The following is a 27,595-nucleotide window of genomic DNA, read 5'->3' as shown; positions in this document are numbered from 1 at the left end:
GTGCAGAAGATACTGGCCAGGTCCTGGTCGGTAGTCAGGGCTCTTGTTCTCTCTGGTATCAGCCATTCCTCCAGCCTGCAGGTAAGATGAGCTGTGAGGAGACAGTGTGGTGGAGAGCTCAGACATGTCACCTCTGGAGACTCTCCTCCATTACACACAAGGAATCCTTCTCCGCTCCTCAGATTAGTATGATGGGGGGAGTAGTAGTGGATGATAGAATCTGCTCAGTGTGAATGAGGTTTTCACTACCAGGAGCTTAGATACACACGGAGCTCTGGGTTTTTCCCATCAGTGATCATTGACTCACTAATTAATCATTATTCCTTTTTTTTGGAGAGGGGATGAAGAAAACCAGCAATACGACTCTTCTCCTGAATGATCACCAAGGATGGACAGGAAGGAGATCAGCAGAAGAATATTAGACCTCACCTTGGAGATCATCTCCCTGCTGAGCGGAGAGGTAAACTTTTCTAGATTTCTCTCCTCTTTATTGTATTCTGTAACAAGTCAGACATCGGGAAGGAGAATCCATCGTAGGAAGTGATAAGAAGAGTCCAGGGTCCTGTAGAACGGCCTTCAGACCTTCTTAGTGACAAAGACCCTGAAGATCAGCCCCCAATATGATGTGTGATGTATCATGTGACCAGTGACCAATAGTCATGTTGTAGGAGCCATGAGAAGGTAAGTAGGCACGTTGTACCCAGGAGGAGAGGGCCGGAGGAGAGCACATGGCCCCTGAAGGGTTTATTTCCTAAGTGTATCTCTCCATCCACAGGAGTACACAATAGTGAAGAAGACATCGGGGGACTGTGTGACTCCCATCATCCACCTCCAGGAGTCAGGAGGGTGGAGCAGGACCTCTCACCCCATCACAGAGCCTCACCCTCACTCCCTGATACATGAGCAGAAGATCCTAGATCTCACCCACAAGATGATGGAGCTGCTGACTGGAGAGGTGACACTGCTGGGAAATTCTCCAGTAACAGCACTGGAGGGGTCTGGGTGATGACGGTGTCATTGTTTTGTCAGGTTCCTGTAAGGTGTCAGGATGTCACTGTCCATTTCTCCATGGAGGAGTGGGAGTATATAGAAGGACACAAGGATCTGTACAAGGAGGCCATGATGGAGGAACACCAGCCTCTTATATCACAAGGTAAGATCAGTCATGTTCAGTGTATACTCGTGTGTGCAGTGACATGTAATGGAGGAACACCAGTCTCTTATAGGAGCCGAATATTGTTATTTCCCCTGATAACTAAACCTAGAAGTGAAGGAGCTGAGAGAAGTCTCTAATCTATAGACAGATCTACAGGAGGCCATGTATTCAGTCCCTGTGTGCTTGTGTCTCCACAGATGGATCCAGGAGGAGAAATCCACCAGAGAGATGTCCCCGTCTTCTGTATTCCCAGGACTGTCCAGAGGAGAAGGTCCCAAAGAATCCTCAGGTAGATGGAGCTGAGCCCTATACACATCTTTAAAGGGGGTCCTGCAGTCATAGAGGGGTCATAGATTGTGGGGGTCTCTTATGTGGATCTGTTACATTTCCGACCTGTCTGCTGTATTGTACTGAATTGTTACAGATGACAAATCAGGGGGAAGATCTGACTGATATTAAAGCAGAGGATGAAGAAGAGAGGAAGATGGGTGATTCCTTGTGTAAGAGTGAGGTGGAGGAGGACATTCCAGGAGATGTCACCACAGGTATGGAGTCATGAATGAAGAAAGTGACTTCAGATTCTGTCCTTGGTGCCTTCAGGGCAGGAGGAGAATCTGATAACCGGCTGCTGCGCTGCTTTTTTATTGGAGATGTCCCCATCACATCATGAAGTGTTCCCCTTATCCAGCTGACGGCGATCTCTGATCAGGTTCTTCTGATTCTTACTTACTATTTACCCTCCCCTTTCACTTTGAGCTGTGACTCCCCTTTTTGAGCGGCGGTCACTTGACAAAAAGATTCAACCTTTCAACGCTGTGGGAAGACATCTTGTCTGAGGATCATGTGACTTCCCTTCTTTGTTGCCCCACCCCTTACAGCATGCCAGTTATTTCTTTAAACTCCCTTTATAAGAGCAGACCAAAGATCAAACCCACCTAGAGGTACATCAATGGGAAGAAAAAAGTTATGGTCATTGGAATGCAAAAGCACCAAAATGACTTACTATTTTTCCCATAAAAATGTTTTATTGTGCAAAAGTACAAAAACATGTAAAATATTCTACATATATGACATCTCCAAATTTGTGCTGCAGAATAAAATTAATATGGTGTACTAAAAAAATAAATTAAAAAAATATATATCTCAAGGATAGTTGCTATGACAAAAAACACTATCACTGAAAGCAACCATCTAAAACTTAACTTTTAATACAAGGTTCTTTAACAATAAAACAAGTCCCAAATAGGACTAATGTATACGTAATGCAACAACAGAAGGAACTATGATGACCTGGACAGTCAGCCACTAAATAGGGAAACACATTTAGGACAACACGTCTATATACCTAATGTCTGTCCCTGTTTAACCCTACAAAGATCTGCTCAGCCCAGAGATACACCTGGATGGTAGGGGTACTCTGTCCACGTACCTTGGCTAACCTGTCCTTAAAATAGCCCTAACTTAAATCTAGGGATGTCCCGATACCAGTATCGGTATCGGGACCGATACCGGACATTTGCACGAGTACATATACTCGTGCAAATGTCCCCGATACCACTGCCGATACCTGTGCGCCGCTTCTAAATGTGTCTGTGTCCGTCCGCGGCCCCTGCACCTCGCACAGCTGATACAGCTTCAGAGGCAGCAGCAGGCAGTGTAATAGGAGCCTACAGTGGAGGCTAGCCCCGCCCCTCCCCGCCCTCCAACCAATCAGAGGCAACCAGCACTGACTCGTCTGAGAGTTTATTAGTTAAAAGAATGGAATGAGTCACAGACCGTGTCACCGAGTCCCTGCCAGGCTTCCTGCTCTGCGGCTTCCTGTAAGTCCGTCCGGGGGAAGGGGGGCATTATTAGCATAGCATGTAGTGGAGCTGTGTGTGTACAGGGTGCATGTAGCAGAGCAGGAAGCCTGGCAGGGACTCGGTGACACAGTCTCTGACTCATTCGATTCTTTTAACTAAAACTCTCAGACGATTCTCTGAGTCCCTGCAATAACTATACATTGTAATTACATCCCAGTCTGCTCCACTGCATTCACTGCAGCAGAGCTGTGTTTGCCAGGAGCGAGTCCCTCCTGACCTTCGGTTCACTTGAGAGCCGACTCCTTGTGGCTGCCCCCATACAGTGTAACATCTCCTCGTGGCTGCCCCCCATACAGTATAACGTCTCCTTGTGGCTACCCCATACAGTGTAACATCTCCTTGTGGCTGCCCCATACAGTATAATGTCTCCTTGTAGCTGCCCCCATACAGTATAACGTCTCCTTGTGGCTGCCCCCATACAGTATAACGTCTCCTTGTGGCTGCCCCCCATACAGTATACTGTCTCCTTGTGGCCCCCATACAGTATAACGTCTCTTTGTGGCGCCCATTCAGTGTAATGTCTCCTTGTGGCTGCCCCCATACAGTATAACGTCTCCTTGTGGCTATCCCATACAGTGTAACATCTCTTTGTGGCTGCCCCATACAGTATAACGTCTCCTTGTGGCTGCCCCCATACAGTATAACGTCTCCTTGTGGCTGCCCCCATACAGTGTAACGTCTCCTTGTGGCTGCCCCCATACAGTATAACGTCTCCTTGTGGCTGCCCCCATACAGTATAACGTCTCCTTGTGGCTGCCCCCATACAGTGTAACGTCTCCTTGTGGCTGCCCCCCATACAGTGTAACATCTCCTCGTGGCTGCCCCCATACAGTGTAACATCTCCTTGTGGCTGCCCCATACAGTATAATGTCTCCTTGTGGCTGCCCCCATACAGTATAACGTCTCCTTGTGGCTGCCCCCATACAGTGTAACATCTCCTTGTGGCTGCCCCATACAGTATAATGTCTCCTTGTAGCTGCCCCCATACAGTATAACGTCTCCTTGTGGCTGCCCCCACACAGTGTAACGTCTCCTTGTGGCTGCCCCCACACAGTGTAACGTCTCCTTGTGGCCGCCCCATACAGTATAACGTCTCCTTGTGGCTGCCCCCATACAGTATAACGTCTCCTTGTGGCTGCCCCCATACAGTATAACATCTCCTTGTGGCTGCCCCCATACAGTATAACGTCTCCTTGTGGCTGCCCCCATACAGTATAACGTCTCCTTGTGGCTGCCCCCATACAGTATAACGTCTCCTTGTGGCTGCCCCCATACAGTATAACGTCTCCTTGTGGCTGCCCCCATACAGTATACTGTCTCCTTGTGGCCCCCATACAGTATAACGTCTCTTTGTGGCGCCCATTCAGTGTAATGTCTCCTTGTGGCTGCCCCCATACAGTATAACGTCTCCTTGTGGCTACCCCATACAGTGTAACATCTCCTTGTGGCTGCCCCATACAGTATAACGTCTCCTTGTGGCTGCCCCCATACAGTATAACGTCTCCTTGTGGCTGCCCCCATACAGTATAACGTCTCCTTGTGGCTGCCCCCATACAGTGTAACGTCTCCTTGTGGCTGCCCCCATACAGTATAACGTCTCCTTGTGGCTGCCCCCATACAGTATAACGTCTCCTTGTGGCTGCCCCCATACAGTATAACGTCTCCTTGTGGCTGCCCCCATACAGTATAACGTCTCCTTGTGGCTGCCCCCATACAGTATAACGTCTCTTTGTGGCGCCCATTCAGTGTAATGTCTCCTTGGAATGTTATAGTTCTGTTTTTGGGTCTTTTGGTTGGTCAGTGGTCAGAAAATACATGTGTGTGTATTTTATTGTTAAAATTAGTATCGGTGAGTACTTAAATAAAAGTATCGGTACTCGTACTCAGCCTTAAAAAAATGGTATCGGGACATTCCTACTTAAATCTAATACACGATACATGATTGAAAATCCCATTAATTTGATACACAATACTTGGTTCAAAGTCCCAACGCGTTTCCCCTTATGATAATTAAGGTTCATCAGGGGACAATTGGTATCAAACACTGATAATAAAATATCAAATCAAGTATATCAAAATAGACAAAGGGAGAAAGAAAAAGAAGAAAGAAGAATATGGTGTACTTACTGTAAAAAAAAAAAACTTAAAAAAACAAATGAAGAATTTCAGTTGTTTTTCCCCCTCAAAAATGAAAAAAGCCTAAACAATAAATGACCTGTACCTCAAAATTGTGCTGTTAACCCATTAAGGACAAATCTTATTTGAACCCCAAGGATGCAGCCCTGATTTCAAAATCTGACGTGTCACTTTATTGTAAATATAATATAACTTTATTCAATGATTAAAATCAATTAACATCCAATTAAAATAATAATATGCGGTGGTGTATGACATACATGGAAGCAACAGCCTAAGCAGGGAACAATCAAGGTTGGAATAACCAATTGGATACATTGTTAATATAAATAGCACAAAACTCCACTGAAAGTTAATTAGCAGCTACTAATATAAAGTGCAAGTGCCTATAGTACCTTTAAATATAAATAATATTAGTAAAGCAGCCCGCCAAAGGTGTGCCAACACAAATCAAATAATAAATACCAACCAAGAGGAATCAGTTTTTTGTAACCAAAATCAACAGTGGATTCAAAGTGGATGACTGGTACCTGTAGTTCCCGCTGGATCAGTTTTTAGACTAATAGGAATGTTACAGGTTTGTCTACTCCTTAGTTTTTTCAATTCCAATTTTTATCTTCACAGAAAATCCCAGTAAAAATTGTAATGGAAATGTTATATACTTGCTAAATTATAAAGCAGAAGATGAGGATACCATGCAGCGTTCTTCAGGAGAAACTCTCATTACCCTTAATGTACTTCCAGGACTTCACAGAACAGACGTATCTTATAATCTCCCTAAACATGAGAAACCTCAAGGGGGTAAAAGATTTCAGTGTGGTAAAGAGTTCAGTAAAAGATCAAAACTTTCTACACACAGAAGAATTCTCACAGGGGAAAAGCCATACTGCTGTGCAGAATGTGGGAAGCACTTCACAAAGAAATCAAATCTTGTTAGACATGAGCGAATTCACACAGGAGAGAAGCCTTACTCCTGTTCAGAATGTGGTAAATGGTTTATAGAGAAATCAAAACTTGTGAGACATGAGAAAGATCACACAGGAGAAAAACAATATTCATGTTCAGAATGTGGGAAATATTTTACATGGAAATCAGAACTTGTTAGACATGAGAGAATTCACACAGGAGAGAAACCATATTCCTGTTCAGAATGTGGGAAATGTTTTACAGGTAAATCAAATCTTGCTGAACATTGGAGAACTCACACAGGAGAGAAGCCATATTTATGTCAAGAATGTGGGAAATGTTTTACAAAAAAATCACATCTTGTTGAACATGTGAGAAGTCACACAGGAGAGAAGCCATTTTCTTGCTCAGAATGTGAGAAATGTTTTACTACTAAAACCAAACTTAGGTATCATCAGAGATGTCACACAGGAGAGAAGCCATTTTGATGTTATATAGTTTCAAAAGGTATTTATTTGGTTTTAAAGCAAGGATTGACGGCAACATACTGCCAGTGTACCCCTCATTTGATGTTTTGTATATTGAAAATGTTTTGTAAGGAAAACAAATTCTATAACTCGAGTAATAGGAAAATGAGCGAGCACTCATACACTTGGCAACCAGATTGACATATGCAGAAAATATTTATACAATCCCCATAAAATACAAGTAATAAAATTTATAAGAACAATGTAGCAATAATAAACAACATTACAGTCACATATATTGTGGTAGATATGATCGATACTACACTGCTCAAAAAAATAAAGGGAACACTTAAACAACACAATGTAACTCCAAGTCAATCACACTTATGTGAAATCAAACTGTCCACTTAGGAAGCAACACTGTGTGACAATCAATTTCACATGCTGTTGTGCAAATGGGATAGACAACAGGTGGAAATTATAGGCAATTAGCAAGACACCCCGAATAAAGGAGTGGTTCTGCAGGTGGTGACCACAGACCGCTTCTCAGTTCCTATGCTTCCTGGCTGATGTTTTGGTCACTTTTGAATGCTGGCGGTGCTTTCACTCTAGTGGTAGCATGAGACGGAGTCTACAACCCACACAAGTGGCTCAGGTAGTGCAGCTTATCCAGGATGGCACATCAATGCGAACTGTGGCAAGAAGGTTTGCTGTGTCTGTCAGCGTAGTGTCCAGAGCATGGAGGCACTACCAGGAGACAGGCCACTACATCAGGAGACGTGGAGGAGGCCGTAGGAGGGCAACAACCCAGCAGCAGGACCGCTACCTCCGCCTTTGTGCAAGGAGGAACAGGAGGAGCACTGCCAGAGCCCTGCAAAATGACCTCCAGCAGGCCACAAATGTGCATGTGTCTGCTCAAACGGTCAGAAACAGACTCCATGAGGGCCCGACGTCCACAGGTGGGGGTTGTGCTTACAGCCCAACACCGTGCAGGACGTTTGGCATTTGCCAGAGAACACCAAGATTGGCAAATTCGCCACTGGCGCCCTGTGCTCTTCACAGATGAAAGCAGGTTCACACTGAGCACATGTGACAGACGTGACAGAGTCAGTAATGGTGTGGGGTGGCATTTCTTTGGAGGGCTGCACAGCCCTCCATGTGCTCGCCAGAGGTAGCCTGACTGCCATTAGGTACCGAGATGAGATCCTCAGACCCCTTGTGAGACCATATGCTGGTGCGGTTGGCCCTGGGTTCCTCCTAATGCAAGACAATGCTAGACCTCATGTGGCTGGAGTGTGTCAGCAGTTCCTGCAAGACGAAGGCATTGATGCTATGGACTGGCCCGCCCGTTCCCCAGACCTGAATCCAATTGAGCACATCTGGGACATCATGTCTCGCTCTATCCACCAACGTCACGTTGCACCACAGACTGTCCAGGAGTTGGCAGATGCTTTAGTCCAGGTCTGGGAGGAGATCCCTCAGGAGACCGTCCGCCACCTCATCAGGAGCATGCACAGGCGTTGTAGGGAGGTCATACAGGCAACGTGGAGGCCACACACACTACTGAGCCTCATTTTGACTTGTTTTAAGGACATTACATCAAAGTTGGATCAGCCTGTAGTGTGTTTTTCCACTTTAATTTTGAGTGTGACTCCAAATCCAGACCTCCATGGGTTAAAAAATTTGATTTCCATTTTTTTATTTTTGTGTGATTTTGTTGTCAGCACATTCAACTATGTAAAGAACAAAGTATTTCAGAAGAATATTTAATTAATTCAGATCTAGGATGTGTTATTTTTGTGTTCCCTTTATTTTTTTGAGCAGTGTATATTCAATAAAAATATATTCGATAGAAATATTCGATAAATTGAATGGTAGAAAATTCAATGTTGAAATATTCGATAGATGTTCCTGCATTGAAAAGCCTCCGATAATACTGTATGGCCATACAGAAGAAAATTTCTACAGTAAAGGATTAACTATTCTTATCGTCGAAAGCTGCACCAAAGGAAATTGCGGAACAGAGTGACAACTCCCGCGATCTTTGGAACTCCCGCGAAATTTAAACCAGCTTGCTGTATGGAGCGACTGAATAAGCCGGCAAATATTTAAAGCTCCATTGAAGCAATAGGGAGACAGCAGACGCTAGACGGTAAGTCAAATATCGATTTAAAGTTTTCTTCAATTCAAAGCTCATATCGACCTTAAAAGGATTATCAGGATTCCTGTGGACACTTTATGAACATATTGCGCTCCCAGTGAATACACCTACAACATTTTCAGTGACATTCAGTTTCCCAAATTGGGATAGAGTGCTAGAAGATAATACCCCCTCTTTCCCAAATAACAGCATATACTTGAAGTTTTTTGGTGTGATATATATTATTGAATTTATCGACACTATTGAGTGGTATCGAATATTCTATCGAATATTTCAACATTGAATTTTCTACCATTCAATTTATCGAATATTTCTATCGAATATATTTTTATTCAATATAGTATTGATCATATCTACCACAATATATGTGACTGTAATGTTGTTTATTATGGCTACATTGTTCTTATAAATTTTATTACTTGTATTTTATGGGGATTTAATAAATATTTTCTGCATATGTCAATCTGGTTGCCAAGTGTATAAGTGCTCGCTCATTTTCCTATTACTACATTTGCCTTTTAAGAGAGGGTGGGGTGATTCCCTCTATATGAGCTTGCAGCACCATACCTTAACTACTTGCTAGTGAGCCACCACAACCTACCACTAAATTCTATAACTCATCAGCTCAGAAGAAACCTTATTTTTTTGGAATATAGGAAATACTATAAGAGCAAAAAGAAATGTTAACCCCAGTTATTCACAGACAGGTAAGTAACTGGGGCTACATAGTAACGTGTGTTCCGCAACAGCAAATCTCAGAATAGTAGCACAACGTCTTGACAGCTTGCCAAATCGGACAAAAATCTGCCAAATTGCAAAAATGTTGCCGTCAAGTTGCAAGCTACGTGACTTGTATTGTGCCGTGGCATATAGTGTGTCATATTGTGCCCTATTGAAATTTTGATTTTCATATCACATAACATGTTACTGTGTAGCTCCAGCCTAAAAGCCAGTACGAATATTTATCTTTTGGGATTACTTATCCTGGATCTGCCAAACAACCAAATTCTATTTCTTTGAGGTCAAGTGTGACCAAGATCTACAGAGGAAAAGTATTGTGGCTACAAGGAAGAGAAGAAGAGCCTTGTTTACTTCCAGCGCAGTGAAGATGAATTGTCCCCATGAACCTTGCTTCTTATCTCTGTATTCACACCTCCACCCACACTGAGTGAGAATCCAGAGTGACATAGGGAAAAGTAATGACGCTCCATGTAATAGTTTTATGATGTATGTGGACATATATTTATTTAATATTATATTTTATATTTCATCTTCATTCAAAGAGTATTTACAGATAAAATAAACACTTATATTTTGTCCACAACATCGCCACCATTGTCACTGACAGACATTTGTCTTTTTGGCTCATATTATACTTTCTCCTAGTGCTGTGACTTTCATTGCTCCTACAGACTAACCCTCCTGTGCGGAGACAGTGATATTAGTGGCATGATGACTACATCACTGATTTATCTGACCATGTGATCTGGGATAATAGGTACATTCCTGCGGTTTAATGGTAAGCCTATCTACTGTAGATACTGGAGCTGAGGGATATATATCGGTGGTGGGAATCGCTTGTGATGTCACATCTGTTAATTAACCCCTGAATAATGGGAACATGAATTCAGTGACCAAGTGATGCTCATATATGTGTTACATACGTATCCTGCCTCCTGCTTTATTACCTGCAGAACATAAATGGAGACATACTGGTGAATTATTAGTATTTTGTACACTCATTGACCAAAAAAATGATGCACCAAGAAAGAGTTGTAGAATGGAATGATGATATATGTGAGTGATCACAGTTTTAAAACGGATACTTTTTTTTGGGGAGGCTGGACAAATAAAAGGTGCCTCTAGGACCCTGTTAGGCCCCCTCTAGCCTAGACTTAAGATGAGATACAGTTGGGCATAGAGGCATACAGGTTCTGTATGGTATTCTGTGGCACATTTGTCCTCTGATGTTACAGCTGGGCCTGTAGATCCAGCACACTTGTAGGTTGGTGAAGCTGGCATCCAAGATGATTTCATAAATGCTCGATGGGCAAAAAATCTGGAGACCGGGCAGCCAATGAAGTGTTGTAATCTGTGTGGAGACATTCCTAGGAAACCCTTGATGTGTGTAGGCAAGCATTATTCTGCTGAGAAATGCAAATGACGGGGCCCCCTTTGTCTTGATGGTAGACAACGAAACTTGAGCTGCTCGTGCATGTCAGTCAATCAAATGATCCTCTGTACTGGTGGTCAGTTTGGGCTTTCCGGAGCCTGTTTGCCAAGTGTTTGTGCCCTTGTGTAACCGCTGCTCCCAACACCTCCTAACAGCTAGTTCAGAACAGCCTAGATGGTGGACAATTTGTCAAAATGACTATCCTGCTTCTTTTAGTCCATTGATGTGCCCCCTCTCAAGGTCTGACAACTGGGCAAAATGTATTTGAGTGCATCACAGAGGCATGTCTCTTAGTTAGCGATCTCTCACCAAGAGGTACACTGCCCAAAAGTAGCCTCTTAGAACCTTTTCTATAGCAGCAGGGGGGATCACTTTATGCTCTCTTCTGGGAAGATAATGGGTCTAATCAGACCACACCTGAAATTGTTTAGATATCTGCCTGAGATATAACTGTAGAGAGGTGACCTGGTTTAGATACAGCCAAGCTCACTGTACTACAGTTTTGTGGGGTTTTTTTTGTCTTATTTCTTATTTTTTTGTACGGGTGTTACACAAACAGTAGGGCAGGGAATTCAGCTGTATCTGTAAACCCAACCAGATCTTGCAGCTTGGATATGGTGGCCAGTGGGAAGAGGTCAATTGTAGGTCTCAAGAGGTGGGACCAACATCTCATATATATAATAAATGCCTAAAATGAGAATAAATCAACTTTTCTGTTTTATCATGAAGATAAGGTTTTTGTATTATTGCCTTGAAGTGAAATCCTGGTGATTATCCATTGCTTCAGATTGCTCCATGTGTTTCCACCTGAAACTGTGTTCAAGGGAGAATTCAGATTAAGGACACTCTGCGTTCCCTGAGGTTCTCTGTAACGATCCATTGAGTGTATTAGTAAATTGTCATAGACTGCACTATTTTTCTCTTTGATCAACAATAACAATAAAGGAGTTTCATTTGTCAAACTCATTGTCAGAGGTACATACCGTATGGTAATAAAAGGTTAAGGAACAAAAAGAAACCAATGTGGATAAATAGAACTGTAAAGAAAGCAATAAATGACAAAAAGAAAGCATATAAAACACTAAAACAGGAGGGTTGCACGGAAGCACTGAAAAACTATAAGGAAAAAAATAGAACATGTAAAAAACAAATAAAAGCGGCCAAACTAGAGACCGAGAGATTAATTGCCAAAGAGAGTAAAACCAACCCTAAAATGTTCTTCAATTATATAAATGTTAAAAAGTATAAAGCTGAAGGTGTTGGCCCTTTAAAGAGTAATGAGGGGGCAGTCGCAGAGAGCGACGAGGAGAAAGCAAAGCCGTTAAATATTTTTTTCTCCAATGTATTCACTGAGGAAAATAAATTGTCAGATGACATGCAGAATGCAAAAATAAATTCCCCATTAAAAGTGTCCTGTCTGACCCAGGAAGAAGTACAGCGGCATCTTAAAAAGATTAAAATAGACAAATCGCCAGGACCGGATGGCATACACCCCCGTATCCTAAAGGAATTAAGTAATGTCATAGCCAGACCCTTATTTCTGATATTTGCAGACTCTATACTGACAGGGAATGTCCCACAGGATTGGCGCGTGGCATATGTGGTGCCAATATTCAAAAAGGGGCCAAAAACAGAGCCTGGAAACTATAGGCCGGTAAGTTTAACATCTGTTGTGGGTAAACTGTTTGAAGGTTTTCTGAGAGATGCTATATTAGAGCATCTCAACGGAAATAAGCAAATAACGCCATATCAGCATGGCTTCGTGAGGGATCGGTCATGTCAAACTAATTTAATCAGTTTCTATGAGGAGGTAAGTTCTAGACTTGACAGCGGCGAATCAATGGATGTCGTATATCTGGACTTCTCCAAAGCATTTGACACTGTACCGCATAAAAGGTTAGTATATAAAATGAGAATGCTCGGACTGGGAGAAAACATCTGTATGTGGGTAAGTAACTGGCTGAGTGATAGAAAACAGAGGGTGGTTATTAACGGTACACATTCAGATTGGGTCACTGTCACTAGTGGGGTACCTCAGGGGTCAGTATTGGGCCCTATTCTCTTCAATATATTTATTAATGATCTTGTAGAAGGCTTGCATAGTAAAGTATCAATTTTCGCAGATGACACTAAACTGTGTAAAGTAATTTACACTGAAGAGGACAGTATACTGTATATATACTACAGAGGACGGCATACTGTATATATACTACAGAGGACAGTATACTGTATAGATACTACAGAGGACAGTATACTACTACAGAGGGATCTGGATAGATTGGAGGCTTGGGCAGATAAGTGGCAGATGAGGTTTAACACTGATAAATGTAAGGTTATGCACATGGGAAGGAAAAATGCAAGTCACCCGTACATACTAAATGGTAAAACACTCGGTAACACTGACATGGAAAAGGATCTAGGAATTTTAATAAACAGCAAACTAAACAGCAAAAACCAGTGTCAGGCAGCTGCTGCCAAGGCCAACAAGATAATGGGTTGCATCAAAAGGGGCATAGATTCCCGTGATATGAACATAGTCCTACCACTTTACAAATCGCTAGTCAGACCACACATGGAGTACTGTGTACAGTTCTGGGCTCCTGTAAACAAGGCAGACATAGCAGAGCTAGAGAGGGTTCAGAGGAGTGCAACTAAAGTAATAACTGGAATGGGGCAACTACAGTACCCTGAAAGATTATCAAAATTAGGGTTATTCACTTTAGAAAAAAGACGACTGAGGGGAGATCTAATTACTATGTATAAATATATCAGGGGTCAGTACAGAGATCTCTCCCATCATCTATTTATCCCCAGGACTGTGACTGTGACGAGGGGACATCCTCTGCGTCTGGAGGAAAGAAGGTTTGTACACAAACATAGAAGAGGATTCTTTACGGTAAGAGCAGTGAGACTATGGAACTCTCTGCCTGAGGAGGTGGTGATGGTGAGTACAATAAAGGAATTCAAGAGGGGCCTGGATGTGTTTCTAGAGCGTAATAATATTACAGGCTATAGCTACTAGAGAGGGGTCGTTGATCCAGGGAGTTATTCTGATTGGAGTCGGGAAGAAATTTTTTATTCCCCTAAAGTGGAGAAAATTGGCTTCTACCTCACAGGGTTTTTTGCCTTCCTCTGGATCAACTTGCAGGATAACAGGCCGAACTGGATGGACAAATGTCTTTTTTCGGCCTTATGTACTATGTTACTATAAAAAAAAAAAAAAAAAAATTTTTGGGATGTTTCTCTGTGTTGCTTCATGTATGTGCTCTCTGGATCAAATAATTTCTGTAGCTACGCTATTAGTTTTGGTCCCGGGGGTGTTTTTTTTTTTTAAACATAGTTTTTTATTGAAATACCATTTTCTGTTGCAGAAAACAATTCGGTATGCGATATTGACATGGTATTAATTTACATGTTATACATAAAGACAGAGAAAAGAAAGAGAACAAGTAAAATAGTACCTATTAAACAACAAGAGGGATAGCTCACATCAGTCGAATGTTAAGTACAATCTACATGATGGCGATTGTTATACCGCATTTTCAGAGTCCTACTCGAGGGGCAACTATATAAATGTTATTCACATAAGCCATTGTCATGGCTGTGTCACGATCTTGTTACTGTTGCCAGGGGCAATGTGTCGTTTACTCTGCATATGTTTGCACTGCCCCTTATATCCTAGTTCCTTCCCTGTCTGGTGTTGGAGGGGTTAACTACCTGGCTGGGTGTGGCCACTAGGTTTATATTGCCTGGGGCCTTTAGGCTGGAGTTAGTTGTCCTCCAACCTTTGTTGGTGCTGGAGCTGTGCTCTTGAACAGCTTATTCCATCTGCCCAGTGCTTAAGGGCCACCTTTTCGAACATTAATGTCTCTCCAATGTGTTGTCTGGTTGTTGTTACATGTCTGGTGGTGTTTGTTGTCCAGCATGTTTGCTAGACGTTCCCCTGACTATCTGTGTGTCCTCCGAAAGGGGGTGTTAGGGTTCCCTGGAGGGGGAACCACAAGGCAGTAAGCAGCTCTGCCTTAGGCCGCCATGCGGCCTGTCCCCATGGGGGTCCAGGCAGTTTCTGGTTTGCTGGATTCCGTGTTGTTGTTTTGTGCTGTTGTGTCCTGTGAGGTGAACGGGTTCCAGTACTGTTGCATGGGGTCCAGTCGTTGTCATTGCAGTGGCAGGTGAGTGGGTGTTGTTCTGGGCTCTTACCTGCCGATCCAGTGGTTTAACTGCCTTTCCCTTCCTTGCAGCTAGGCCGGTGGAGACTCTTGTTCATCCGTGTCTGGGATGAACAGGTCATCTCAGCCCTTTCTCTATTTGAGGGATTATCAGGGCAACTCAGGGTCCTAGGTTCCTGGGTATGAGCCGTCCTACCATCCAGGTCCGCTCATATGGGTAGGAGTTAGGACGAGGGTTAGGGAAGCAATAGGAGGTGACCTGCTCCCTTATCCAAGCCTCAGGCCTAGTTGCTTTTCCGTCTGCTCCTCATTGTACCGTGGGGAGTTTCCCCCATTCGCCACTATGACAGTATGTTCCACAAAGGCCTCTCTTTGTCTAGACCTTCAGTAGAGGGTGTCGGCATGTTTTGCCTGCCGTTTTCTGGCATGCATGCTTGTCCTCCGGAGGGAGATTGAAAGGGGAATTACCGTTAACGGTGTGGTTTTCTGTGACGGTGTTGCCGGTTGTGCAAACTGCTTCTGTGTTGGTACCTCCCCTCGTCCATGTCTTTGTCTCAGTGGTTCTGTCACTTATGTTGTGGTGGCTGGCTGCATTTCTTGTTCTGGCTTTGGTGTTTGCTGGTTGGGGGTGCTTGCTGGCAGCGACCTGGTGTGAACTGTGTCTGAGGTGGACGCAGCATTCAGTGCGGTCTCTCCGAGCTGTTTGTTGGCTGGCTGCCTGTTTCCTAGTCGGTGATTCGGGCGTGCTGGTGGCAGTTTTGGGAGCCTTGATTGCGCTGATTCTGTTTTTGTTTTTTTTCTCCCCCCCCCCCCCCTTTCTTTGGGTATTCCACTTAGTTTCCCCTTTTCAGATTGGGAGGGCTTTGAGGGGTGGAAGTGTCACGATCTTGTTGCTGTGCGCCGTGACACGTTTGTCGTGCATGCTGTTTCTAGGGGCAATGTCTCATTTATTCTGCATGTGTTTGCACTGCCCCTTATATCCTAGTTCCTTCCCTGTCTGATGCTGGAGGGGTAAACCATGTGGCTGAGTGTGGCCACTAGGTTTATATTGCCTGGGGCCTTTAGGCTGGAGTAAGTTGTCCTCCAGCCTTTGTTGGTGCTGGAGCTGTGCTCCTGAACGGCTTATTCCAGCTGCCCAGTGGCAGTGCTTGAGGGCCACCTTGTGGAACATCAATGTCTCTCCAATGTCATCCCGGTGTCTCCTTCCCTTCACTACCCTATTTTATGTGTGGTGTTATTTATATGGGTAGGTGTTATGTCTGGTTGTTGTTGCATGTCTGGTGGTGTTTGTTGTCCAGCATGTTTGCTAGACATTCCCCTGACTATCTGTGTGTCCTCCGGAAGGGGGTGTCCGCATTGGGGGCCAGGCAGTTTCTGGTTTGCTGGATTCCGTGTTTTGTGCTGTGAGGTGAACAGGTTCCAGTACTGTTGCATGGGGTCCAGTTGTCGTCGTTGCAGTGGCAAGTAAGTGCATGTTGTTCTGGGCTCTTACCTGCTGATCCTGTAGCGGTTCACTGCCTTTCCCTTCCTTGCAGCTAGGCCGGTGGAGACTCCTGTTCATCCATGTCTGGGATGAACAGGTCGTCTCAGCCCTTTTTTTTTTTATATCTGAGGGATTATCAGGGCGACTCAGGGTCCTAGGTTCCTGGGTATGAGCTGTCCTACCATCCAGGACCTCTCATATGGGTAGGAGTTAGGGCGAGGGTTAGGGAAGCGGGAGGAGGTGACCTCCTCCCTTATCCCAGCCTCAGGCCTAGTTGCTTTTCCGTCTGCTCCTCATTGTACGGTGGGAAGTTTCCCTTACTCCCCACCATGACATAAGTTTTCCAGTCAAAAATAAATATAGGAGTAAATATATATATATATCTATATATATATACACTAGCAGAAGGACCCGGCTTCGCACGGGTATATTTCATCTATTTCATTTTATGTTTCCATGTGTCGTTAAAAGATATCGACAGTTTCCCCCATAACAGTGACCTCTACAGTACCCGCCCCTTTAACAATGACCTCCACAGTGCCCGCTCCTTTAACATTGACCTCCACAGTGGCCGCCCCTTTAACATTGACTTCCACAGTGCCCGCCCCTTTAACAATTACCTTCACAGTGCCCGCCCCTTTAGCAGTGCCTGCCCCTTTAGCAGTGACCTTCACAGTGCCGGCCCCTTTAGCAGTGAATTGCACAGTGCCCACCCCTTTAACAGAGACCTCCACAGTACCTGCCCCTTTAAAAGTGACTTTCACAGTGACTCCCTCTTTCACAGTGACTTTCATAGTGACCGCCCCTTTAACCGTGACTTTCACAATGGCCGCCCCTTTAACAGTGGCCCCCCCCTTTCACAGTGGCCGCCCCTTTAACAGTGACTTTCACAGTGACCGCCCCTTTAACAGTGACTTTCACAGTGACCGCCCCTTTAACCGTGACCGCCCCATTAACAGTGACTTTTACAATGGCCGCCCCTTTAACAGTGACTTTTACAGTGGCCGTCCCTTTAACAGTGGCCCCCCCTTTCACAGTGACCACCCCTTTAACAGTGAATTTCACAGTGACCGCGCCGTTAACAGTGACTTTCACAGTGACCGCCCCTTTAACAGTGACTTTCACAGTGACCGCCCCTTTAACCGTGACCGCCCCATTAACAGTGACTTTTACAATGGCCGCCCCTTTAACAGTGACTTTTACAGTGGCCGTCCCTTTAACAGTGGCCCCCCCTTTCACAGTGACCACCCCTTTAACAGTGAATTTCACAGTGACCGCGCCGTTAACAGTGACTTTCACAGTGACCGCCCCTTTAAATGTGACTTTCACAGTGACCGCCCCTTTGTGACTTTCACAGTGACCGCCCCTTTAACAGTGTCCGCCCCTTTAACAGTGACTTTCACAGTGGCCGCCCCTTTAACAGTGAATTTCACAGTGACCGCCCCTTTAACAGTGAATTTCACAGTGACCGCCCCTTTAACAGTGACTTTCACAGTGACCGCCCCTTTTACTGTGACTTTCACAGTGACCGCCCCTTTAACTGTGACTTTCACAGTGACCGTCCCTTTAACTGTGACTTTCACAGTGACCGCCCCTTTAACTGTGACTTTCACAGTGACCGCCCCTTTAATAGTGGCCGCCCCTTTAACAGTGACTTTCACAGTGGCCGCCCCTTTGACAGTGACTTTCACAGTGACCGCCCCTTTAACTGTGACTTTCACAGTGACCGCCCTTTTAACTGTGACTTTCACAGTGACCGTCCCTTTAACTGTGACTTTCACAGTGACCGCCCCTTTAACTGTGACTTTCACAGTGACCGCCCCTTTAACTGTGACTTTCACAGTGACCGCCCCTTTAATAGTGGCCGCCCCTTTAACAGTGACTTTCACAGTGGCCGCCCCTTTGACAGTGACTTTCACAGTGACCGCCCCTTTAACTGTGACTTTCACAGTGACCGCCCTTTTAACTGTGACTTTCACAGTGACCGTCCCTTTAACTGTGACTTTCACAGTGACCGCCCCTTTAACTGTGACTTTCACAGTGACCGCCCCTTTAACAGTGGCCACCCCTTTAACAGTGACTTTCACAGTGGCCGCCCCTTTAACAGTGACTTTAACAGTGGCCGCCCCTTTAACAGTGGCCACCCCTTTAACAGTGACTTTCACAGTGACTGCCCCTTTAACAGTGACTTTCACAGTGGCCGCCCCTTTAACAGTGACTTTAACAGTGGCCGCCCCTTTAACAGTGGCCACCCCTTTAACAGTGACTTTCACAGTGACCGCCCCTTTAACAGTGAATTTAACAGTGGCCGCCCCTTTCACAGTGACCACCCCTTTAACAGTGAATTTCACAGTGACCGCCGCTTTAACAGTGACCGCCCCTTTAACAGTGACGTTCACAGAGACAGCCCCTTTAACAGTGACTTTCACAGTGACCACCACTTTAACAGTGACCGCCCCTTTAACAGTGACTTTCACAGTGACCGCCCCTTTAACAGTGACTTTAACAGTGGCCGCCCCTTTCACAGTGACTTTAACAGTGGACGCCCCTTTCACAGTGACCACCCCTTTAACAGTGAATTTCACAGTGACCGCCGCTTTAACAGTGACCGCCCCTTTAACAGTGACGTTCACAGAGACAGCCCCTTTAACAGTGACGTTCACAGAGACAGCCCCTTTAACAGTGACTTTCACAGTGACCACCACTTTAACAGTGACCGCCCCTTTAACAGTGACTTTAACAGTGACTTTCACAGAGACAGCCCCTTTAACAGTGACTTTAACAGTGGCCTCCCTTTTAACAGTGGCCGCCCCTTTAACAGTGACGTTCACAGAGACAGCCCCTTTAAAGGGGACGCGCAATCCTGGGCTTTTTCTCTGCCGCCCGGTTCTCTGGCCCTCCGGTCGGTGGAGGAATTTTTTAAAGCCCTGGGATTGATTTATGATGACCCAGATCGAGTTTCGATGGCAGAATCAAAATTACGTAACTTACTACAGGGTAAACATACTGCTGAGGTTTACTGCACAGAGTTTAGGAGATGGGCTACTGAGTCGGGGTGGAACGACCCCGCGTTACGTAGTCAGTTTTGTCAGGGGTTATCTGAAAGGTTAAAAGATGCCCTGGCTTTTCATGAATACTCAGATACTTTGGAGAACGCAATGTCTTTGGCTATACGTTTGGATAGACATATCAGAGAGAGGTGTAAGGGTCCCTCCGTGCAGGGGATTCCTCCCGCATGTGGTTTTATTTCACCAGCTGACCAGGGTGATATTGCTTGTTACTCTGGGGTAGGGGAGGGACCCATGCAGTTAGGTCAGATATCTTGCCATTCGGATAGTAGAGACTTTCGAAAAGTGCACAATCTATGTTTCTATTGTGGGAAGAGGGGTCATTTTATTTTTTCTTGTCCTTATGTTAAACCACAGGGGGAAGAGATAAAGAAAAAAGAGAAAAAAAAAACCTCCCCTCACACTTGGTAGTATGAATGGTGTGGTGGAGCAGACGGGTATGCAAGTTCCCTGCAGTTCTCGTTTTCTCCTTTCAGCTATGGTGGCGCTAGAGTCTAGAAATGTGTTTGTTGATGTTTTTCTTGATTGTGGTGCTGGGGTAAATTTAATTGACTTTCTGTTTCTTCAGGGCCTGGGACTAAGTACTTGCACGTTAGAGAACGAGATTCGTGTTTTTGCAATTGATTCTTCCCCTCTTTCTCAAAGGAGCCTTACTCACATTGTTCATGGGATTCATTTAAGGGTGGGTGAGTCACATGCTGAGATTATTTCTTGTTTTGTTATGAAGGATTTGCCAGCTCCAATAGTTTTGGGGTTGCCATGGTTGTCTAGACATAACCCAATTATTGACTGGCAAGCGAGACAAATCATTGGTTGGAGCAAGTTTTGTTCGGATAATTGTCTTGTCACATCTATTTCTGAAGTGTCCATTTCGGCCTTGCCTCAGTATCTTTCGGATTTTTCGGATGTCTTTTCGGAGGGTGGGGCTCAGGAATTGTTCCCTCATCGTGACTATGATTGTCCTGTGAATCTCATTCCGGGGGCTAAGTTGCCTAAGTCTCGGCTTTACAACCTCTCTCAACCCGAGAGAGAGGTCATGCGAAAGTATGTCGCCGAGAGTTTGGCAAAGGGTCATATTAGACCATCTAAGTCTCCAGTGGCTGTAGGTTTGTTCTTCGTGAAGAAGAAAGATGGATCACTGAGACCGTGTTTGGATTTCCGGGAGTTGAACCGTATTACAGTCCGGGATCCATATCCCCTGCCTTTGATCTCTGATCTTTTTGATCAGATTGTTGGAGCCAAGGTGTTCTCCAAGTTGGATTTGAGAGGAGCATACAATCTGATCAGGATCAAGGAGGGGGATGAGTGGAAAACGGCCTTCAATACGCACGAGGGTCATTTTGAGAACCTGGGAATGCCTTTTGGGTTGACGAATGCGCCAGCGGTATTTCAGCGGTTCGTCAATGATATTTTTCATCACTTGGTGGGGAGGTTCGTAGTAGTTTACCTAGATGACATCTTAATTTATTCTCCTGATCTGAAGACCCATCAGGATCATGTGAGACAGGTTTTGATGATCCTTCGGGAGAATAAGTTGTATGCCAAATTGGAGAAATGTTTGTTTGCGGTGCAAGAGCTTCCATTCTTGGGATACATGCTTTCTGATTCCGGTTTTCGTATGGACCCCGAAAAGGTCCGGGCGGTTCTGGAGTGGGACCGACCAGAGAATCAGAAAGCTTTGATGCGATTTTTGGGGTTTACTAATTATTATAGAAAATTTATTTCGAATTATTCCACTCTAGTCAAACCTCTTACTGATATGACCAAGAAGGGCGCTGATGTCTCTGTCTGGTCGGATGAGGCATTGCAGGCCTTTTCGGCTATTAAGGAGCGTTTTGCGTCTGCTCCCATTCTGGTGCAGCCGGATGTATCTCAGCCATTCGTGGTGGAGGTTGATGCATCAGAGGTGGGGGTTGGGGCGGTGCTTTCGCAGGGTCATTCTCCTGGCAAGTGGGTCCCGTGTGCCTTCTTCTCCAGGAAGCTCTCGGTCGCCGAGAGGAATAATGATGTTGGAGATAGGGAGTTGTTGGCTATCAAGTTGGCCTTTGAGGAATGGCGTCACTGGTTAGAGGGGGCGTCTCACCCCGTTACTGTGTATACAGACCATAAGAATTTGGCTTACCTGCAATCTGCCAAGCGTCTGAACCCTAGACAGGCCAGATGGTCATTGTTTTTTACCAGGTTCAATTTCGTGGTTACCTTTCGCCCAGGGGTCAAGAACGCCAAGGCAGATGCCTTGTCTCGCAGCTTCCCTGGGGGAGGGGATCCGATTTTGGCGGATGGGGTGGTGGTCTCCGCTCTGTACCCTGAATTGGAGATGGAGGTGTTGGGAGCTCAGGAGGAGGCTCCTGGTTCGTGTCCCCCAGGGAGGTTGTTTGTTCCTGAGGGCCTACGATACAAGGTGTTAAAGGAACATCACGATACTGTTCTCGCTGGACATCCTGGTGGTAAGTCCACCTGTGATCTGGTGTCCCGGAGGTTCTGGTGGCCAGGGTTACGTAAGAGCATTGAGAATTACGTCACAGCTTGTGAAACCTGCGCTCGGTCAAAGGTTGCTCATACTCGACCGCCTGGTTCACTTCTTCCATTGTCTATTCCATCTCGTCCTTGGACGCATTTGTCCATGGACTTTATTACGGACCTGCCGAGTTCCTCCGGGAGAACAGTGATTTTGGTGGTAGTCGACCGTTTCACTAAGATGGCTCACTTTATACCACTAACGAGTCTGCCTAACGCTAAGACTCTTGCGCAGATTTTTGTGGATAATATTGTGAAATTGCACGGTATTCCTTCGGATGTGGTCTCTGATAGGGGCACGCAGTTTGTCTCCAGGTTTTGGAAAGCGTTCTGCTCTCGGCTTGGTATTCAACTTTCTTTCTCGCCGGCTTTTCATCCACAGTCGAATGGTCAGACGGAGTGTACCAATCAAAACCTGGAGACCTACTTGAGGTGCTTTGTGGCTGAGAATCAGGAGGACTGGTCCTCATTCTTTTCCTTAGCAGAATTTGCATTGAATAACCGTAGGCAGGAGTCCACGGGTAAGTCGCCATTTTTTGGCGCATACGGTTTCCATCCTCAGTTTGGTACCTTTTCTGGGTCTGGTTCCTCCGGGATGCCAGAGGAGGAGAGATTCTCTTCTGCCTTGTCCTCTATCTGGCGGAGGATTTAAGGGAATTTGGAGAGGATGGGTGAGAGGTATAAACGAATGGCTGACAGGAGACGTGTGACTGGTCCGGACCTGTGTGTGGGTGATCTGGTGTGGTTGTCCACTAAGAATATCAAGTTGAGAGTGCCATCTTGGAAACTGGGTCCAAGATTTGTTGGTCCGTATAAAATTTCTGCGGTGATCAATCCTGTGGCGTTTCGGCTGGATCTTCCGTAGACTTGGAGGATCCATGATGTCTTCCACAGGTCTTTACTAAAAAAATATGTTAAACCGGTGGTACCATCGCCATTGCCTCCTCCTCTTGTTCTAGTCGAGGGAAACTTGGAGTTCGAGATCTCCAGGATTCTCGACTCGAGAGCTCTTCGGGGTTCCCTCCAGTACCTGGTGCACTGGAGGGGATACGGTCCTGAGGAGAGGATGTGGGTTCCGGCGTCAGATGTCAACGCCAGCCGACTGGTGAGGGCCTTTCATAGGTCCCATCCGGATAAGGTTGGTCCAGGGTGTCCGGAGGTCACCCGTAGAAGGGGGGGTACTGTCATACCCCACTCTGACGATGTGCGGAGGTCGGCCAGGATAGCAGCACGAGTTTAGTATTTGTTTTTGTGTCGTGCTGGATCCGCCTCTCATCAGGTGCACTGGGTGGAGTCATTAGTTTAAATGGCCTCCAGCTAAGTGCTCTGAGCGGATTATACTGATCATTTGGTCTGGGAAGCTTGGAGAGAAGGTTGGCTGTCAGTTCCTGCTCTCAGAGATAAGTGGCATTTCTAGTTTGGTTGTTTGTGTCATCTAGCCCATCCAGGTTCTGTGCGAGCAGGCTGCTCCTTTCTCCCCACTTCACCATCTCAGGGAGTTCAGGGTTTGGTCAGTCCAGGCTGGAGGACACAGAACACCTACCTTTAAGGTCTGCCTGTGGGCTGAGCAGTGCAGGGAAAGAGGTCAGGGATTTACTAGGAGGTGACCCTTCCCCTGTCTCTCGTCCAGAGCCTGGTTGGTGTGTTATTGTTTATACTGAGTGCACGTCCACCGTGACACCACCATCTCTTTTAGTGACCTTGCTCTACGAAAGGTTAGGTGTCGTTGGCTGTCCCTCTGTAGGATAAACCAGTGGCAGTTTAGTATTTCCCTAATTTTGTGGTGTGCCGAGTTGTAACGGGTTATGAAATTGTATTTGCATTTATTCGTTTTTCCGTTGTTTTCAGACAGTCGGCTTATTTTCATTGAGGTACCCCAAGATAGCATCTCTTAGAAAACCTTCAAACAGTTTACCCACGACAGATGTTAAACTTACCGGTCTATAGTTTCCAGGCTCTGTTTTTGGACCTTTTTTGAATATTGGCACCACATTTGCCATGCGCCAATCCTGTGGGACATTCCCTGTCAGTATAGAGTCTGCAAATATCAGAAATGAGGGTCTGGCTATGACATTACTTAATTCCCTTAGAATACGGGGGTGTATGCCATCCGGTCCTGGCAATTTGTCTATTTTAATATTTTTAAGCCGCTGATGTACTTCTTCCTGGGTCAGACAGGACACTTTTAATGGGGAATTTATTTTTACATTCAGCATTTTATCTGACAGTTTATTTTTCTCAGTGAATACATTGGAGAAAAAAATATTTAACAGCTTTGCTTTCTCCTCGTCGCTCTCTGCGACTGCCCCCTCATTACTCTTTAAAGGTCCAACACCTTCAGATTTATACTTTTTAACATTTATATAATTAAAGAACATTTTAGGGTTAATGTGAAAAGTCTCTTATAGCATATCCTTTTAAGGTCGATATGAGCTTTGAATCGAAGAAAACTTTAAATCGATATTTGGCTTACCGTCTAGCGTCTGTTGTCTCCCTATTGCTTCAATGGAGCTTTAAATATTTGCCAGCTTATTCAGTCGCTCCATACAGCAAGCTGGTTTAAATTTCGCGGGAGTTCCAGAGATCGCAGGAGTTGCCACTCTGTTCCGCAATTTCCTTTGGTGCAGCTTTCGACGATAAGAATAGTTAATCCTTTACTGTAGAAATTTTCTTCTGTATGGCCATACAGTATTATCGGAGGCTTTTCAATGCAGGTACATCACTTGTTTCACCATAGGCGTCACGGGTAGATTCACTCTCCCTTCCTCAGTGGTTGAGTGTCTGCCTGCTCTGCCTCCATTTTTATCCATTCCTTAATTGCTTCCCAAATCTCGGACACCTGTTGTTCATGCTACTCCCAGTTGGCCAGGGAATCCTCCCACATAATCAGGGGATAATTCTATACAGCCTTGATGTGTTTTTTTTTTTTTCTTAATTGCGGTTTCTTATTTCCTGTGGATTTAGAAGGGTTATCTGGTAATCAATATCAGATTGGCGATCAGCTGTTTCACTGTCCGTACATCGGTCATATCGTCTACTTGCAGCTCAGCCCCAATACCAATACCAAGCACGGCCACTATACGATGTGTGGCGCTGTGCTTGGGAGAGATAGCGGGAGCTCACAGCAGCCCCTGAAACAGCCTTGGGACTCGGACCCCCACCGATGTGATAATGACCTGAGGATAAGTCATCATTATCAATTCCTGCATCACCTCTTACATCACATTTCATATCCGCCATATAATAGGCATCACGAGGAGGTGAGAATGGATGATGGGAGTTATCCCCTAAGGCTCCATTCACACGTCCGTACTGTGTTTTGCGGATCCACGGATCCGAAAAAACCACGGACACCAGCAATGTGCGTTCAGCATTTTGCAGACCGCACATCGCCGGCACTAATAGAATATGCCTATTCTTGTCCGCAATTGAAATTTTTAGGCACGGAAATGAGAACCCGGAAGTGCGGCTCTGCAGTTCCGGAGCCGGGTCGCACATCGTGCGGCCCTATAGAAATGAATGGGTCCACAATTCCGTTCCGCAAAATTCGGAACGACATTGCGGACGTGTGAATGGGGCCTTAAAGCGTCCTCCTGGGTCGTAACAATCTACGAGACCCATAAGCGATATGCGCGCCCGGTCTCCATGGTAACTATAGGGCCTTTGAGGGGAGGAGGAGCCAGGAGAATACTGGACATTTCTGTATAAAATGACGGATGAGAATTGTCGGCTGAAAACCTCATTCACACGGAGCAGATTCTCTCATCCAGCAGCGAATGAGCCCCCCCCCATCACATCACAGTGACATCATTCCATGTCTTTCACCACCACTTCTGTCCAAAGCTGAGCCCCGCCCCTTACACTAATCACATGACTGTGATATTTTCATAGGTCCTTCGCCTATTCCTATCCTATCCATTCTTGAGACCCGCCTCTTGTATTGGGCAAATCGTGGTGACATCACCCCAGGTCCTTCACCACCTCTTCTCCTCTCCACTGCTGAGCCCCGCCCCTACACTGATCACATGACGGTGACGTCACCGCAGGTCCTTCAGCTCTGGCAGTGCAGCAGATACTGGGCAGGTCCTGGTCGGTAGTCAGGGCTCTTGTTCTCTCTGGTATCAGCCATTCCTCCAGCCTGCAGGTAAGATGAGCTGTGAGGAGACAGTGTGGTGGAGAGCTCAGACATGTCACCTCTGGAGATTCTCCTCCATTACACACAAGGAATCCTTCTCTGCTCCTCAGCTTAGTATGATGGGGGGAGGAGTAGTGGGGATAGTGGGGGTTGTCATCATTTCATGCTGGATGAGAGAATCTGCTTAGTGTGAATGAGGTTTTCACTGCCATGAGCTTAGATACACACTGCACTGCCAGGAGCTTAGATACACCCGGAGCTCAGGGTTTTCCCGTCAGTGCAGCTTTATGAGGGTCTGAGTTTTGCGGGATGAGTTGTACTTTTTCTCGGCCTCATTATCGGGGACATGGGACTCACTGATTAACCTTTATTCTTTTTTTGGAGGGAGGATGAAGAAAACCAGCAATACGACCCTTCTCCTGAATGAGCCACCAAGGATGGACAGGAAGGAGATCAGCAGAAGAATATTAGACCTCACCTTGGAGATCATCTCCCTGCTGAGCGGAGAGGTAAACTTTTCTAGATTTCTCTCCTCTTTATTGTATTCTGTAACAAGTCAGACATCGGGAAGGAGAATCCATCATAGGAAGTGATAGGAAGAGTCCAGGGTCCTGGAGAACGGCCTCCAGACCTTCCAAGTGACGGAGAACCTGAAGATCAGCCCCCAGTATGGTGAGTGATGTGTCATGTGACCAGTGACCAATAGTCATGTTGTAGGAGCCATGAGAAGGTAAGTAGGCACGTTGTACCAGGAGGAGAGGGCCGGAGGAGAGCACATGGCCCCTGAAGGGTTTATTCCCTAAGTATCACTCTCCATCCACAGGAGTACACAATAGTGAAGAAGACATCGGGGGACTGTGTGACTCCCATCATCCATCTCCAGGAGTCAGGAGGGCAGAGCAGGACCCCTCACCCCATCACCGAGCCTCCCCCTCACCCCCTGATACATGAGCAGAAGATCCTAGAACTCACCCACAAGATGATGGAGCTGCTGACTGGAGAGGTGACACTGCTGGGAATGCTGGGAAATTCTCCAGTAACAGCACTGGAGGGGTCTGGGTGATGACGGTGTCATTGTGTTGTCAGGTTCCTATAAGGTGTGAGGACGTCACTGTCTATTTCTCCATGGAGGAGTGGGAGTATATAGAAGGCCACAAGGATCTGTACAAGGAGGCCATGATGGAGGAGCACCAGCCTCTTATATCACAAGGTAAGAGCCGTCATGTGCAGTGTATACACGTGTGTGCAGTGACATGTAATGGAGGAGCACCAGCCTCTTATATCACAGGGTAAGAGCCGTCATGTGCAGTGTATACATGTGTGTGCAGTGACATGTAATGGAGGAGCACCAGCCTCTTATAT

At 45.6% G+C, this 27,595-nt stretch overlaps 2 protein-coding genes and 1 long non-coding RNA gene across 8 annotated transcripts in view; all 3 read left to right on the top strand.

Moving 5' to 3' along the window:
• The window catches only part of LOC120990673 (zinc finger protein 585A-like), a 1,368,789-nt gene that overhangs the window by 431,324 nt on the left and 909,870 nt on the right, over positions 1 to 27,595 (top strand). The window lies entirely within an intron of this gene.
• LOC120991259 lies at positions 33 to 27,120 on the top strand. 6 transcript variants are annotated; one of them, XR_005776595.1, is made up of 4 exons: positions 33 to 81; positions 25,820 to 25,823; positions 26,622 to 26,742; positions 27,057 to 27,120. It is a non-coding gene; the product is annotated as an uncharacterized LOC120991259 (long non-coding RNA). The 6 variants fall into 6 exon arrangements; XR_005776596.1 differs by lacking the exon at positions 25,820 to 25,823 and adding an exon at positions 9,214 to 9,216 and having other exon boundaries at positions 34 to 81; XR_005776597.1 differs by lacking the exons at positions 33 to 81; positions 25,820 to 25,823 and adding exons at positions 26,225 to 26,242; positions 26,363 to 26,364 and having other exon boundaries at positions 26,618 to 26,742.
• LOC120991243 (gastrula zinc finger protein XlCGF71.1-like) lies at positions 1,630 to 6,672 on the top strand. Its single transcript, XM_040420107.1, has 2 exons — positions 1,630 to 1,701; positions 5,779 to 6,672. The coding sequence occupies exons 1-2, from the start codon at positions 1,641 to 1,643 to the stop codon at positions 6,546 to 6,548; spliced, it is 831 nt and encodes a 276-aa protein (XP_040276041.1). The 5' UTR covers positions 1,630 to 1,640; the 3' UTR covers positions 6,549 to 6,672.

Source organism: Bufo bufo, chromosome 2, assembly GCF_905171765.1.
Source record: "Bufo bufo chromosome 2, aBufBuf1.1, whole genome shotgun sequence".
Classification (NCBI taxonomy): Eukaryota; Metazoa; Chordata; class Amphibia; order Anura; family Bufonidae; genus Bufo; species Bufo bufo.
This window is presented reverse-complemented; position numbering and strand designations above follow the sequence as displayed.

What these genes read in the sequence shown, in the direction of transcription:
- LOC120991243 (XM_040420107.1), top strand. Translation starts at nt 1,641, where the DNA reads ATGGGTGATTCCTTGTGTAAGAGTGAGGTGGAGGAGGACATTCCAGGA. An exon ending in TCCAGGAGATGTCACCACAG is followed by an intron (nt 1,702 to 5,778) that starts GTATGGAGTCAT and finishes TTATCTTCACAG; the next exon opens with AAAATCCCAGTAAAAATTGT.